Source organism: Cyphellophora attinorum (assembly GCF_001299255.1).
Source record: "Cyphellophora attinorum strain CBS 131958 chromosome Unknown Contig4, whole genome shotgun sequence".
Lineage (NCBI taxonomy): Eukaryota > Fungi > Ascomycota > Eurotiomycetes > Chaetothyriales > Cyphellophoraceae > Cyphellophora > Cyphellophora attinorum.
Window position 1 is genome coordinate 965,617 of NW_017253232.1, and position 14,321 is coordinate 979,937.

The 14,321-nt window shown below is 53.0% G+C and overlaps 7 protein-coding genes across 7 annotated transcripts; 2 read left to right on the forward strand and 5 right to left on the reverse strand.

Moving 5' to 3' along the window:
- AB675_6481 (Mitochondrial ATPase complex subunit ATP10) lies at window positions 1-1,131 on the forward strand (the record flags this gene model as incomplete). The annotated part of the gene is made up of 1 exon (XM_018146777.1): window positions 1-1,131. One exon carries the CDS (start codon window positions 1-3, stop codon window positions 1,129-1,131), a length of 1,131 nt encoding a protein of 376 aa, XP_018003824.1.
- Window positions 1,132-4,694: 3,563 nt separating this feature from the next.
- AB675_6482 (Golgi SNAP receptor complex member 1) lies at window positions 4,695-5,372 on the reverse strand (the record flags this gene model as incomplete). The annotated part of the gene is made up of 1 exon (XM_018146778.1): window positions 4,695-5,372. The coding sequence occupies one exon, from the start codon at window positions 5,370-5,372 to the stop codon at window positions 4,695-4,697; it is 678 nt and encodes a 225-aa protein (XP_018003762.1).
- A 1,356-nt stretch (window positions 5,373-6,728) lies between these two features.
- AB675_6484 (uncharacterized protein) lies at window positions 6,729-7,316 on the reverse strand (the record flags this gene model as incomplete). Its single annotated transcript, XM_018146779.1, has 1 exon — window positions 6,729-7,316. One exon carries the CDS (start codon window positions 7,314-7,316, stop codon window positions 6,729-6,731), a length of 588 nt encoding a protein of 195 aa, XP_018003637.1.
- Window positions 7,317-7,356: 40 nt separating this feature from the next.
- On the reverse strand, window positions 7,357-7,920 carry AB675_6485 (uncharacterized protein; the record flags this gene model as incomplete). Its single annotated transcript, XM_018146780.1, has 1 exon — window positions 7,357-7,920. One exon carries the CDS (start codon window positions 7,918-7,920, stop codon window positions 7,357-7,359), a length of 564 nt encoding a protein of 187 aa, XP_018004089.1.
- A 59-nt stretch (window positions 7,921-7,979) lies between these two features.
- AB675_6486 (Mediator of RNA polymerase II transcription subunit 16) lies at window positions 7,980-9,548 on the reverse strand (the record flags this gene model as incomplete). Its single annotated transcript, XM_018146781.1, has 1 exon — window positions 7,980-9,548. The coding sequence occupies one exon, from the start codon at window positions 9,546-9,548 to the stop codon at window positions 7,980-7,982; it is 1,569 nt and encodes a 522-aa protein (XP_018004020.1).
- A 478-nt stretch (window positions 9,549-10,026) lies between these two features.
- On the forward strand, window positions 10,027-11,256 carry AB675_6487 (26S protease regulatory subunit-like protein; the record flags this gene model as incomplete). The annotated part of the gene is made up of 2 exons (XM_018146782.1): window positions 10,027-11,052; window positions 11,113-11,256. The coding sequence occupies 2 exons, from the start codon at window positions 10,027-10,029 to the stop codon at window positions 11,254-11,256; spliced, it is 1,170 nt and encodes a 389-aa protein (XP_018003959.1).
- Window positions 11,257-11,660: 404 nt separating this feature from the next.
- AB675_6488 (Cytochrome b2, mitochondrial) lies at window positions 11,661-13,290 on the reverse strand (the record flags this gene model as incomplete). Its single annotated transcript, XM_018146783.1, has 3 exons — window positions 11,661-11,848; window positions 11,904-12,138; window positions 12,199-13,290. The coding sequence occupies 3 exons, from the start codon at window positions 13,288-13,290 to the stop codon at window positions 11,661-11,663; spliced, it is 1,515 nt and encodes a 504-aa protein (XP_018003894.1).
- Window positions 13,291-14,321: the final 1,031 nt, after the last annotated feature.

Sequence of the window (14,321 nt, forward strand, 5' to 3'; positions counted from 1 at the left end):
ATGAAACCGCGGCCTTTCGAAGCCGTCGATTTGTTCTTGCTGCTAGCTAGAAGGCCTCATTCACAATGTCTACGCTCATGGCGACCGCAAGTGCAATTCCTTCGAGCAGCCTCGAGCGACACTCGGCCACCACGAACACCACGAGCTACTGTCGCATCAAACTCCGGCATCCCTCTTAACGTCGGTCTCGACCGGAATCCCGATCATGTCTCAGCTATCTCGCGTATTCCGATCCCTAGAGGTGCGAAAGGGGAGGTATTTACGCCATCTGTGCTAGCCCGACCGCTTGGTTTGCGCAACCCTCCACGACCAGGCGACAATAGTCCACTGGACAAACGGACCCTAGAGCAACGGAGAAGCGACTTTACTGATCCGGAGAAGGCAAAAATCAGACAGCGAGTCCTAATGCGATCCTACTTCCGACCCTACTATCAAGAGCGGAATCGCGCAAAGCATTATCGGGGAAAGAGCTTCGTGTCTAACGAGAGGTTATTCAAGCGTGAAAAAGCATTATATTTCCCTAATATCTTTGGTCGTACATTATCGAAAGAGGGCGATGGCCCAGATGGTGGTCGTGACCTTGCACCGCTCCTAAATGGCAAAATCTCCGTTGTCACTTTAGAGAAAGCCGAATGGGCGCATGAGCAGGTCGAGACATTTGTCGGCACAAAAGCCAACCCCGGACTGCAGTCGATCATTGACTCTTCCAATGGCCTGGTACAGCGCGTGTCCGTGAACATGCAGGACTCGGTTCTGGATATGTGGCTGGTGCGATTGTTCCAATATCGAATTCGCCAGAAGACCCCTCGAGATCAATGGTCGAGATATTTCCTCATTCAGCTGCCACGCGACATCAGAAAAGGCCTGACGGAAGACGTCAGAGACGCCATGGGCTTGCTGAACTCGCAAGTTGGGTACGTGTACCTGGTCGATTCCTCCGCCAAAATTCGATGGGCCGGCAGTGGCGACGCCTGGGATGGTGAGGTGGCTGGTATGAATGCAGCCATAGAGCGTCTAGTAGAGGAAGAGCGATCCTTGCCAACGACTGCTCGGAGAATCGACTCGACTAGCTCTGCGCCCCAGGAGGAACTCGTCCGGAACATATCGCGTCCCACCGCTGCAGTGATGTGATTTGGTGTTGATGTGAGCATTCGCCCACCGATCCTCCTCGCCTTCACGCGCCGCAGCTGACAGCCTCCATTGGAGCGGCCTCGACTTGTTCAGTCTCCTCCTGCTCTCGGTCGGACGCTTTCTGGCCGCACTTCGGACACAACTTGTCATAATCGGCGCCATCCATCAACACGTGCTCGATTCGACACCTCAGCTTGATGAAGCCCTTGCGGCGCGGCGCTTGTGCGAGTTCGCATTCGGTATGCATGTAGTACGGAGCAGGAGCTGCCGTGCCTGGGCAGCATGACCAGTGAAATGTCGTGTATTGGCACATCGCGGAAGGAGCTGGGATTTGTACTGCTGATTGCTTCTCGCTGGAGTCCTCTGATGTTGAGCAGCCTCCTGTTGCTCCTCTGTGGGCGGACAGAGAGTTGTTATATGCCACGTCGCGACGTTGCGACAAACTTGTCCTGCAGCAATCTGGACCAACTCAGGGGACCAAGCGCATTGTTCTCGTAACACAGAGCAATCAATGTGCGAAGCTGCGACCACAAAACCACGTGGGATAGCCCTGCCTTGTATAGAATGCAAGCAGAATGCCCTGACAAAGAAGCGCGGCTCCGCAAGGTACAATGGCCACCGGCCAAAACTTCAGGCAGTGAATCACTTTCTCTCGGGTTCGGTACCCGCACCCTCTTGAATGTCGTTCTTCCCACACTGTGATCTCACTACCACAGACTTGCGGAAGTGCGCTGCAGCCAACAGCAGGAGCAGCCGGATAGCAGACTAATGCCCGCAAAGCCTTATGGCAAGAGCCAGTCGCCTAATTCCTCGATCCCAAGTATGCAAATGCGCTTTCGCGGTCTCTCCAACCAAAATTTCCAGCAGTCGCATGCGCCGGAGACTCGAGGTTTGCAGTGACGATCGCTCCTCGTGAGGGGTGACCCCTGCCCGGAACAAACGTACAGTGACGATTATTCTTTGTTTTCTGCTTCTTTCGAATCTTTGTCATGCACACACTTTTTATACCTCGCCCAGGTGCTTGAACCTATATGCTCGACGCGGTCTGCGTCGGGTATACGTAAAGGCGCACGGTTCTCGATATTAGATTATCGTATCTTCCAAATGGGTACAAGGCGCCGGGTCAGCGTGAGTAATATGGGTCAATGCGCACGGCCTCGTTCATATATGATGACATCCAACTCGCCCCGGGACGACCACATGCAAGATATAGAGCGGGTGTGGGCGCTTGTCTCAGTATGGTAATCGCTGGAGTCGAATTTCGAGGTAATCGCTGGCTCGACGTTAGGTGGAGTTTGGTAGTAATCCTCTGCGAGGTATGAGGCAGCGAAAGGAGGGTTCACGAAATCGCAGCGGAAGAGCAGGGGCGGAAAGCAGTTTCTACATATAGGATTAGTCTACAACGCCCAGCATGATGAAGTAAGGATGCCAGCAATAATCGCAAGAAGCTTGTCAGGAAAATCTACAGCACTGGTGACCACGTAACGCAGTCGTTAAGCATTCGAGGATGGACGCTGAAAGGACCAAAAAAAACTTATGAACCCCTGCTTCTCGCTCCTACGTGACTCCGAAGGGAAATATTATTTAGTGCGGTTCGAAGACTTAGAGTTCGGTGACATGATGATGAGGGGGCGTGCTATTAACGAGAGGATATAGGCAGTACCTACAACGAGGCGCGGAAGTGCGGCTGACTGGATTTCGGGGAGCACTGAAGCACACACTGACCACGAGCGATGGCATAGGCGCGCATCAATTCTAGTTGCTACCGAAGGTAGAGAAAAAGCACGGGATTGGAATGTTGCTTAGCAGATGAGAATCTCACGGGCGAGCAGACTCGAGGGCCTGGATGGGATCTTGCCTCTGCTGTGCCGGAAAAGTCGGTTCTGAGATTGAACGAGCGAACGACGCAAATTGTCTCGTAGCAAGGACACTGCAACCAACAGTGGCACGAAAATAAATGCCTAACGCCAGGTTACTGAGGCAGGCCAGCTGACAAGACAACTGCCATAGCGACGGGTAACGCGGAAGACGACTACGATGTAGCAGCCACAGGAAAGTACAATCTGAGCCGACTACGCTTTCTGCTACCACCAAGAAGACGTGCATGCGCGAGTGCAAGGGTGGCAGGTCCAACAGCAGCCAGGAATTCAACCGCCTTGGCCGGTAAATGTCAGAAGCCCCGAAAGTCTTGATCCTTGAGTGAAAAGGATAAACGAGCGAAAAGAAGTGGTGGCCACTGGCAACTGCATCATGTGCGTTGGGAAAGACATGACCAACAAGAACAAGACATTCTGGAGTTCGCGACTCGAGCGAGAACCAGGAATCAGGCCAATGCGAGCAACACGTTGAAGCCAAGACATCAAAACAAGCCTTTTAGCTATTGATAAGCACTGAAGCAGTACAACCTTGAATTCTTGGTTAAAAAGAGAAAGTGTTGCGTCGTGGACGTAAGCGAGCAGTCCTTGTGACAAGTGCATCACTAGAACGGTTTGAGCTCGTTTTTGGATTACTGTAGACAGCAGAACACGTCAAGAGCTTGCGCGGCCTTTTCAGCTGATATCAGTACGACACAAAGTGCCAAGAAAGTAAGAGCAGGATGGCAGCGGGCGAGCGCTGAGGTCTCGATCACAGAATATAGCTCATCGATACAGTTCTGCCAAGGCAGCTGAGGATGCTTGACCTGTTGAAAGTCGCCGAAACGGAAGTCCGCACACATGCATTTGAACACTGTATTGCCAGCATAGCAGGCGACGGCGAGGGTGAGACTGACACACTTCTGAGGCACCAACGGATGCAGACAATTGCAGATGAGGTCGTTCGAGAGTTCCGGCAAGGTTGTCCGAACACTTCGTGATTGCCTGATTTGTCCATCAGATGACCCCGCCCAGCGAGTGCTTGCGACAACGTAGCAGAAGTACGAACCACCAGACTTGTCTGCAACTGTGTCGAGCCTTGCGTCGGTGACCGCTGTTCTATTTGCCCCTGGAACGTAAGAGCCAAAGCGGAGCTCACAGTCGTCCAGGGCCCCTCCCATCCCGATCCGGAGCCCTTGCCTTTCGCTGAGTTTGCCTTGCTGACTGGAATCGGCCAAGGCCCTTCGCCACGACATCATCATCCAGGCACAAGAAGCACTCTCTACCTCTCAAGATGGTGCTGGGCGGCGCGTTGGGCTGAATCGCAGGATTGTCACAGACCGTTTGGTGTGGTCTTGCAACCTCAGTGCGCTCCACTCGACTCAGACAGGAATTCCACTGTTGTGGTCGTTTGCGCTGTTACCACTTCTATATCATGCTGACTCGATACTCCGCGCCTTAGACAAGCAGGCTAGGGTAGTTCTTCATCACTTGAGCCTGATAACACAATCATGCGATGTCGGCAAAGTGGGACGGGGACGGGGCTTTTCTGAGCGTAGATGCTACGTTGCATCGACCTGGTCGGTTTGTCCACTCTGCAGCAGTCTCTATTGCTGCATTTCCCATTGCTGAGCATACTTCACCATGATTCGACCTTGCGGTACTTGTTGTACATGCTGCCTTGGAAAGCCTTTCTGGTGCTCGCTCTACTCACAGGAACCAGAAAAACAAGAGGAAACAAAACGCGATGAACGTGCCAAGGATAATGCCATCTCGCCGTCGTTTTGTGCCGATCCTCTGAATCAGCCCGTTGACGCCTGGTATCGTTGCTGCTGCAGAAGTGATCCGGCGGTTGATGCTGGCCAAAGTCTCTCCCTGCAACCCGAAATTCTCATTGATCGAGTATGCTTGCGCGATGATACCGTCAATCACATTGTGACTGTTGTCGAGTCTGCCTCGTTCCTGCAACATGTACTCCGCCTCTGCTTCGCCCGGATTTGACGACCGGAAGGCGTCGATATCAGAGCGTACGCTTGTAAGCAGGTGTTGCCGATCTCTCGCTTCCGCTATCGAAGACTTCAGCCGTCTCAACTCCGTCTTGTGTTCTGTGAGGACTTCTCGATGTCGTGAGAGGTTGTTCTGCTTCAGGGATGATGTGTTCAGACTGGATTCGGAGTCCAGCACGCGCGACAGCTGCTGTATTAATGCTTCGCGCTTCTCAAATAACTCGCTTATATCGGTCTCATTCTTGAGCTCCTCCTCGGATGCCTTCTCTGGCAGATTCGACGCAGATGCGTACTGTGAGTAGGTGTGGAAGAGCGATTCGGTTTGGCTTTCTAGAGTCCGGATCTGTTGCCGTAATTGCGCCCATCCAGTTCCGCTGGCCATCTCTTCTGTTCCAAGACCGGTGTCGGCGCCTCGCAAAAGTCTTTACAGCAGCAGTCGCATCGACATTGTCAGGTGTATCTCTCCGGCGTCGCCACGTCGTCGCCAACTCAGTAGCGCCTGCTGTTTCCCCAACCACTAAGTTTGGGTGGAGCACATAATGCAAGGCTAGATGTGAGCCTCGTCCTGGTAGCGGGGCGGTAGATCTTGAATCTCATTGGTGATTGCCAAGCCAAGATTTTCATCCGCACTTCGAATTGCGGCGAGCGACCTCACTGCTATCACGACTGAATCTTTGTTCGACATCCAGCCTCGCCAACACACAACGCGCTCACGATGGTAATGACTATCCTGAATACGATTCCACCCACCGCTGACACTTCTGCAGTCGACCGGCGCCCGTATCAAGGCTTCCCAGCTCTGGGGCAAGAACAAGGAGGAACTTCACAAGCAACTCGATGATTTGAAGACCGAGCTCGGCCAGCTGCGCGTTCAGAAGATCGCTGGCGGCGCCTCATCAAAACTCACCAGAATGTATGTACACCAGAACCCTACAATCGAGAGTATGAGACCACAAATCGACTCGTAGGAAGCAAAAGTGATGCAAGAGGACTAACGAGATTTCCCTTGTAGCCACGATCTCCGCAAGTCGATAGCCCGCACCCTCACAATCATCAACGCCAACCAGCGCCACTCCCTCCGACAGTTCTACTCAAAGAAGAAGTACCTTCCTCTCGATCTCCGAGCGAAGCAAACTCGCGCTATTCGACGAAGACTTTCGCCGAAGGATGCCGCCCGCGTCACTCAGAAGCAAAAGAAGAAGCAGACTCACTTCCCGGCACGGAAGTATGCTGTGAAGGCGGAGGCTTAGATCTGGTTTTGCGTTTCGGAATGCATGGAGAAGGTTGGGACAAGGTCAGGCACGGCGGTCAGCAGCGCGGCGAGGGCCCGAAGTACCACCCGCCAACGAACCAGACGCACGACAAATACGCCGTCTTCTAGTAACCCTGATGAAGCCATAGGATGTCTGTGGCCAACGACGTCTGCTAAAACTATGTGGCAGTCTCGGCTGAGGTGGTAGATACTCACTAAGCGGAGAGCAATCATGAATGCAAAATTATGGCAACCACGTTCGGCTTCGATTCATCGGTCAGCAGTCTGGTTCCTGCTTTGTTTCAAGTTCGAGCTCTTGAGGAGTCCACTTTAATGGGTACATTCGTCTCACTATCGGCTTCGAGGTCGTACGGGCCCGAGAACGCCGGCGAAGTGAAATCATTCGTGACGTGTTCAAAGGGACAGAAGTAAGGCGTGTCCGTCTGCAGCTGCGAGAATCGTGTACTTGGGAATAATGATGGCTGCTCAGTGCTCTATCGCTGTCGACCAAGGCTCAACGACCCACGACCCATCGCAAATACACCGCATCATCAATCCAGCGACGTTCCTAGGCCACTCCTTACCCATTCCATTCACGTCCTCATTGTGTCTCCCACATCTCACACATCGCTTGATCATCAACTCTTCCGAACCAACAACACTGGCAGCCCTGTTGTTTTCCTTCTTCCCATTCGTAATCACCTTCTTCTTGAGCACATCATAGACCTTCCTTTCCGCCTTCGGCACCTCTCCGCCCTCATCTCCATCCCAACCATCATCCAACAGAAGCCACCCCATCTTCGGCTTCCCCTGCCACAACTTCAAACGATCCACCATTCCCCTTTCCCTGTGGCCGCCTCCAGCCTGCAACATCTTCGTCGCTATCCTCCTGACCGTGCCCTCGTAGCCACCCTCCACCTTCCCGGTTGCCATCATCTTGACTTGCCTTGCAGCAATTTTCGGCATGTTGTTGTCCAGCTCGTTGTCTGCAAGCCCAGACCATCGTGGGTCGAGCATGGCTTCGATGGCAACGAGAGCTAGACCTTTTCCTGATGACCACTTCATTATGGTCATGATGATCTGTAGCTGGGGTGCGGAGCGAGGCTCGGGTAATTTACAAAGGACACGCATGCACGTACGATGGCGATGAAGAACTGTCGCGACCAGTGGCAGTTGAGGAGTAAGGCAACGAGGCCCTGCGATCCATCGGCGGAGAATTGGTGTGGGTGAGTAGGGGGTCGAAGAAGTCTGGGTTGGTCTCACGGTCGGAAGTCTCGATTACAGACGCGGCGATCCAGCGGATGAGGTCGAGTGTCCATTTGATGTTGCCGCAGATCATGTCAAGGAACTCGGGAGAGGGCTTGGCGATTGGAGGAGAGACTTCACGTATGGAGATGTACATGAGCTGGGCGACGAGGCGGAGGTTTGCGACAATCCATGCCCATTGGGTTGAAAGAGGAATCGGATTTCGGGGCTCGAGTGATGGGGCTTTGGTGAGGAGATAGGAGATCCCGTAGTGAAAGGAGAAGACTTTGGCGAGAACTGGCTTCTGTACCACCTTCTCCAGTTCGGACCGCTGGTCTTTCTCGTGCATAAATTCGGCCTCCCGGAACAGGGTCTGATAGAGGGAGATGATGAGAGGGTGGGCAGAGGTCGATGGGAAGGTCTGCAGCACCATGGTGAACAGGTCGTCGATGTTGGAGGTGCTCCAGCAGGACCGGGCGAAAGCGAGCACTATCATGCGACGGCAGTGTCGCCGGATGTTGTACTCGGGTCAAGCGTTTGGGTCGGATCTGGTGGATTGTGTTGCGAGATGGCGAGTTCGACATCCTGATGCGTGTCCACGCCTGCTGCGCAGAAGAGATTTGGCGACAACGCAACCGAAGCTGGACTCTGTATTACAGGCAGGGCAAAGCCTGCCTGCATCAGCGACGAGATTGAGCCATCTTCGGAAGGGAAGGCGAGTGATGAGCTCAGGTCTGCCGTTGACAGCAGATCAGTCCTACCGTCGACTGTTGTAATATGAAAACCTTGGCCATTCTCGAGTACGCTGACGTTCGTGATGGCCTGTTCGTCCTTATCGGGAAGAGCCTCAACAACGTTACTTTCTTCCGTAGCTGCAGTGGCGCCGTGTTTTGTCTTGGTTGGGCCATCATTGAATTTCGAGAATAACGTTTCATTAAGCGGTGAAATGCTCCAGCGACGTATAGTGGCAGTAGACATAAAGGGGCCCATGCCGGCGGCTATATCGTAGTTCATATGGGCATATATCCCAAACACCGTTGTGGGTAGCCGTGTTGCCTTCTCGATTTCGGAGCTTGGTATTATGCCTAGATGAGTAAGGTGCTGTGTGTTTCCATCGTATATCTGTCCGTTAAGACTCGGCAGAGCAGCGTTGGAAAGCTCGCTCGCGCTCAGCTCAACTTTCAAGGTCGGCAAGCCTTCAGACCTTACAGGCATCATATCAATCGCGACTGAGCGTACCGATATGTTTCCAGTCTTCGAGTGCAAGGCCACCAGTAATTTGCCGTTTGTAGCGGGTGCGACTGCTGCATGAGTGTACTCCTCGAGATGAGTGACAAGGTCGCACGTCAATTTGCCAAAGGAGCTGTCCATCTTTTCATATATAAGAGCCAACTTCGCCTCCCGACTTACCACGATGATGGCTCTCGGATACACTGGCTGCAGCACTGCTGCCTTGACATGGCGGTGCTGCCATCTGCCGGTGTCGTTGGACTTTGAAGCGCTTTGAACAAGTTGCCTTGGACGTTCCGCGCGATCCTGGCCCAGCCAATGCAGTCCAATGACCTGTCCGAAGTCTGCTAGATCGCCTCCAGCTCCTAGTTTAACCTCGGCCAGCCTGTTGGTGGCAGTACCAACTGGTCGCAACACAGTCAGATTGCCCGCAACACCGAGAACGGCAAGGTCAGTAGCCAGTGGGCTCCAGATGATATTGGCGATCTGTCCTCGGCCAACATGCTCGATTCGCTTGGGACTGAGCTGCCACGACTGTTTCCTCCGATCGAATACCAAGTACTGTAAGACTATCCCTCTTCCATCACCTGAGATAGAAGCAATATGACCCTGCCGAGACCATGCCAGGCGATTTGAACACCCATTCGCGTGAAGGCTCACAAGCCTTTGCAAGACATCCGCGTTAATGGTGGGCAAAGCAACCGCGTCCGGAACTCCCAGTCCAACAGCAGTAGGATCGAGTTGATCTATCTGTGTTTGCAGCGCGCCGTCATTGATGTGTGGTAGTGATTCTTCGTTAAAAAAGGCGTCTCCATCGAAGTCTGGATCCATGGTGAATGCTGTTTCTCATGAATGGCATGGACGGCGACGAGGGTACAGCATATTGATGTTCTCTTCCTGGGCTTTTGTCTTAGCTACGTTGTAGTCGAAGCTCATAGGTGTGTAATACGGTATAGCTATACGGTATAGCAAAACTTCCTTATAAACAACACGTGAAGTGGGCTAAACGTTGAAGTCCAGCTCGAGGTTGCCTTTCGAGAATGCCCCCAGTCTAAATCTCCGGGGCGGAGATTCAGGCAAAGCTTCAAGGGGTTGGGTGCCATGTCGTGCCTGTACTTTGGCCTTCAGGCAGTGAAAATCAGCCTTATACTTACATAATCACCGCGCCAGGCTTCGATCTTGAATGCGCGTCGGAGTGCATCTTTCTACATTCAAGTTGTCGTTGCCATCCGATCTCCTTCACGGCTTCTATCGCTTCTACATCCTGCGCTGCACCGTATCTTGTCCACTCCTGATCTCACTTACCGTCATGGCGCTCGATAACTTCTACCACAACAAAATCGAATCGTTGAAGCTCGAAATCATACACGGACAAGCAGTCCTGCGGCGATTAGAAGCACAGAGAAATGACTACAACTCGAGAGTGCGGCTGTTGCGAGAAGAACTCGGTCTGCTGCAACAGCCAGGCTCATACGTCGGAGAGGTGGTGAAGGTGATGGGCACGAAGAAGGTGCTGGTGAAGGTCCACCCAGAGGGCAAATATGTTGTCGACATTGCCGACAGCGTCGACATTGCCAAACTCACAGTCGGAAAGCGAGTGTCGTTACTATCAGACTCATACAAGCTCGAGAAGATGCTGCCTTCCTCCGTCGATCCTCTCGTGTCCCTCATGATGGTGGAGAAGGTGCCAGACTCAACATACGACATGATTGGAGGTCTCGACCAGCAGATCAAAGAGATCAAGGAAGTCATTGAACTCGGCCTCAACCACCCAGAACTCTTCGAGTCGCTAGGCATTGCACAACCCAAAGGTGTCCTACTTTACGGACCTCCGGGTACAGGCAAGACGCTGCTTGCACGTGCCGTCGCTCATCACGCCGACTGCAAATTCATAAGAGTTTCAGGGTCAGAACTGGTACAGAAATACATCGGTGAGGGCAGTCGAATGGTCAGAGAGCTCTTTGTCATGGCTCGAGAGCATGCGCCTTCCATCATCTTCATGGACGAGATTGATTCAATCGGCTCATCACGTGTGGAGGGCTCTAGCGGTGGCGATTCGGAAGTGCAGCGAACCATGTTGGAGCTGTTGAATCAGCTGGACGGTTTTGAGCCGACAAAGAACATCAAGGTTATCATGGCCACGAATCGATTGGACATCCTCGATCCTGCGCTATTGCGGCCAGGCCGGATAGACCGCAAGATTGAATTTCCACCACCAACGGTCGAGGCTAGAGCAGATATCTTGAAGATCCATTCACGATCCATGAACCTAACAAGAGGGATCGACCTGAAGAAGATCGCTGAGAAGATGAATGGTTGCTCTGGTGCAGAACTGGTAAGCATCTACCCCTAGCCATTTTCGCTTGTTTTCTCGATACTTACAAAGCTCAAATAGAAGGGTGTATGCACCGAAGCCGGTATGTTCGCTCTGCGCGAGCGGAGAGTGCACGTCACACAAGAAGACTTTGACCTCGCGACTGCCAAGGTACTCAACAAAGCCAATGACAAAGAAGTGTCACTAGGGAAGCTTTGGAAGTAGACCCCGTCTGGGTTGTGTTGGGCCTTGTGGTCAAGTTTGGCGCATCGGGCATTTCGGAATCGATTCATGGCACCAGTCGAAACACGTGTCGAGACAGGCACGGACACGGCTTTTTAGACAAAATGCAGACCTCGCAGTGTAGCGTATTTGACAGGCATCAACCTTCTCCATATGCCGAGAGAATTCGTCTTTCTGTCTCTTCATGCCCAATGCTTCCGGTATGACGGACAATATCCGTACAATTGCTTCGACATGCACAAATCGTTTTGGGCCCGCGTCCTGCCACGTTTCCAAAGATTGCCAATATATACTTCCGCTCCCTTTCCAGAGGCAAAAGGCTGCTCCAAGCCGGCCATCTCACTCCAGAACCAACCATGTACACATCTGGTCAACGCAAGAGGCGATTAGAGCTTGCTCTTGAGCATTTGGTAAGGCGTGATCAGCTTGTCGTAAGCGGTCTCACTCAACGAATCGGTCGGTCCTGCACCATGGTGTCTCGCGCTGCTGACATCGACCATGTCTGGCCGCAGATCTTCGATGCTCGCAGCGCCAATTAGGCGCATGTTCATTTCCATTTCATCTTTCAGCAATTCTGAGATATTGTTTTAGTCACAGTGCAAGCAATTCTGGGGAGGAGATCAACTCACGCATAGCACGATCCACACCAGGCTGGCCGTAAGCACTCATAGCGAACAGGAACGGCCGGCCAATGCCCACAGCGGTAGCACCCAGACAGAGCGCCTTGATGATGTCGGTTGCGCGGCGCACACCACCGTCAATGAAGATCTCGAGCTTGCCTTCTAGGCCTTTTTCGCGCAGGACTGGTGCAACTTCAGTGAGGATCTCGATGCCGGACCGGGCTGTATCGAGTTGACGGCCACCCTACATAGACATGTCAGTACAGGATTGAGAGGTAGGGAGGAGATTCAAGAATATTCTTACGTGGTTGGACAGGACAACGCCATGGACACCGTAGTCGATAGCCTTGAGAACATCCTCGACTCTTTGGACACCCTTCAGGACAATCGGCATCTTGGTGACCGATAGGAACCATGGAATGTCTTTCCAGGAGAGTGAAGGATCAATGAACGAGGATATTGCACGAGCAGCGCCTTGTGAGCGGTCCACCTTGTCGCCGGACTGTACGTTGCTGCCAGTATCGTCGAACTTGCTGCGCATATCCTTCTCCCGGCGACCGAGTTGCGGTGCGTCAACTGTGATGAAGAGGCCTTTGCAACCGCGGCTCTCGGCATGCTTGATTATTCGCTCAGTGATTTTGCGATCCTTGTTGACGTACAGCTGCAGCCACTGCACCTGGTCGCCTTCCCGAGCATCGCAGATTTCGTCGAAACTGCACGATGCTAGCGTTGGGATCATCTGGACGACGTTGTGTTGCTTAGCTGCTCTCGTGAGGAGCACCTCGCCCTCTGGATTTCCTAGCTTTCCTAGCGCGGTCGCTGTGACATAGAACGGTATGCTCGATTTCGTGCCCAGCATCGTCGTGGACATATCGACCTTCTCCACGTCAACCAATACCTTCGGCCGGAACCAGATTTTGTGGAAGGCGGAATGATTTTCTCGCATTGTGATCTCGTCGTCTGCGCCGGAAGAGTAGTATGCCCATGCTGGCTTCTTCATGACTTCTCGAGCTACGGCCTCGAAGTCCATGAGATTGTAGCATGCTTCGAGTGGTGGCATGCTCTTCATGCGCTCCTGTCGTGCCTTCTCTTCTGGGCTGTCTTCCTTCTTCTCCTGCTCGACAGTGTCCATGTTGACTGGGCCGAGATGTTTCTCTTTTGGCAAGTACTTGTCCAGTGTGTCGGGCGGATGAATGGGTGCGTACTCTTCTGTGGCATCCTTGCCAGCATACTTGAGTATGATCTTCGGTCCACCAGGGTGCTCTGGCAGGAAGTCGGTGACATCGTATGCTTTACCGTGCACGATCACCCAGCAGCTGTCCTTGGAGTTGTGCTTCGCTACCTCATCTCCCGTCAAGGTTCCCACCTCAGGATTCTCGCCCTCGTCGCGGTTCATGGTGGCTTTGATTAAGTCTCGTTAGCAAGGAGAGGAGCGCGTTCACGATTGGCTTCAGTATCGTGATCTGCCTCGGCTATAGGACGCTCGACGAAGGGCAAAGGGCAACAGAAGAAGGCTAGGAAGTAGGAAAGAATTATGAGGGCGCAGAAGCATAACAGCAGTGCTCGACCGACTTTATCGAAGTCGATAGACTTCGCCGTCAGATCCATCTAGCCGGCTAGCATTTCGCGGGGACTTCTCCATGTGTCGGAACGCAGGTATGGATGGAAGAACCGCTGCGTCGATGACGCCGTTCCGCTTAAACTGGGGGCTTGGGACCGTTCTCCGCGCCCGGCTTTCAGCCCGGCATCGAAGTCTCGAGATGGGCTCGCTGATTCGGGCCAATAGTGGCCGCGGAAATATTCAGCGTAGTCTCGAACTCGCTGGACTCGCTCGGCTTTGGTTTCGGGTACCGGGCAGCAAGAAGTGATGATTGGGCTCCGCAGATGCGTGCTGGTATGTGAATGGCACCACATGTGTGTATGTCCTGCATGACAGATGGATGCTCATGTACGTGTCTGACCTGGAGCTCCGCCAGTACCTCTCATGCTTATCAGAGGACGCAAGCGAGCAACTACAGGATCCGAGACGCCCCGGACGTAGCCTAGAGGGGCGAACGGGCATGAACTCAGTGGACGTATAAATACTCGGCGGTCTTTTCCCGGTGTCCAATGCAGATGTCAACTTCTTGCAACGAAACGTTAACACTTATCGCACGATGGCCAAAGCTCAAAAAATATTTGAGATGCGCCTGGTGATGCTGCAGTGATCTTCAAAAGGCGACCAGCAGGCAGGCACCGTTATCATCCCTCGTGACCGCCAATCTGACGCTAAAGGAATGGCGGCGAGTGCCCCTCGATTTGCCTTGTTTACTTTTCTCTTCTTGCATCCCTCTACCAAATATTGCACCTCAGCTCTCGTACTCTCAGCAAATAGCTCGGAATCAATCCAGTCACTCTCTCTGCCCTCCTGCATTCACCTACAGCAAG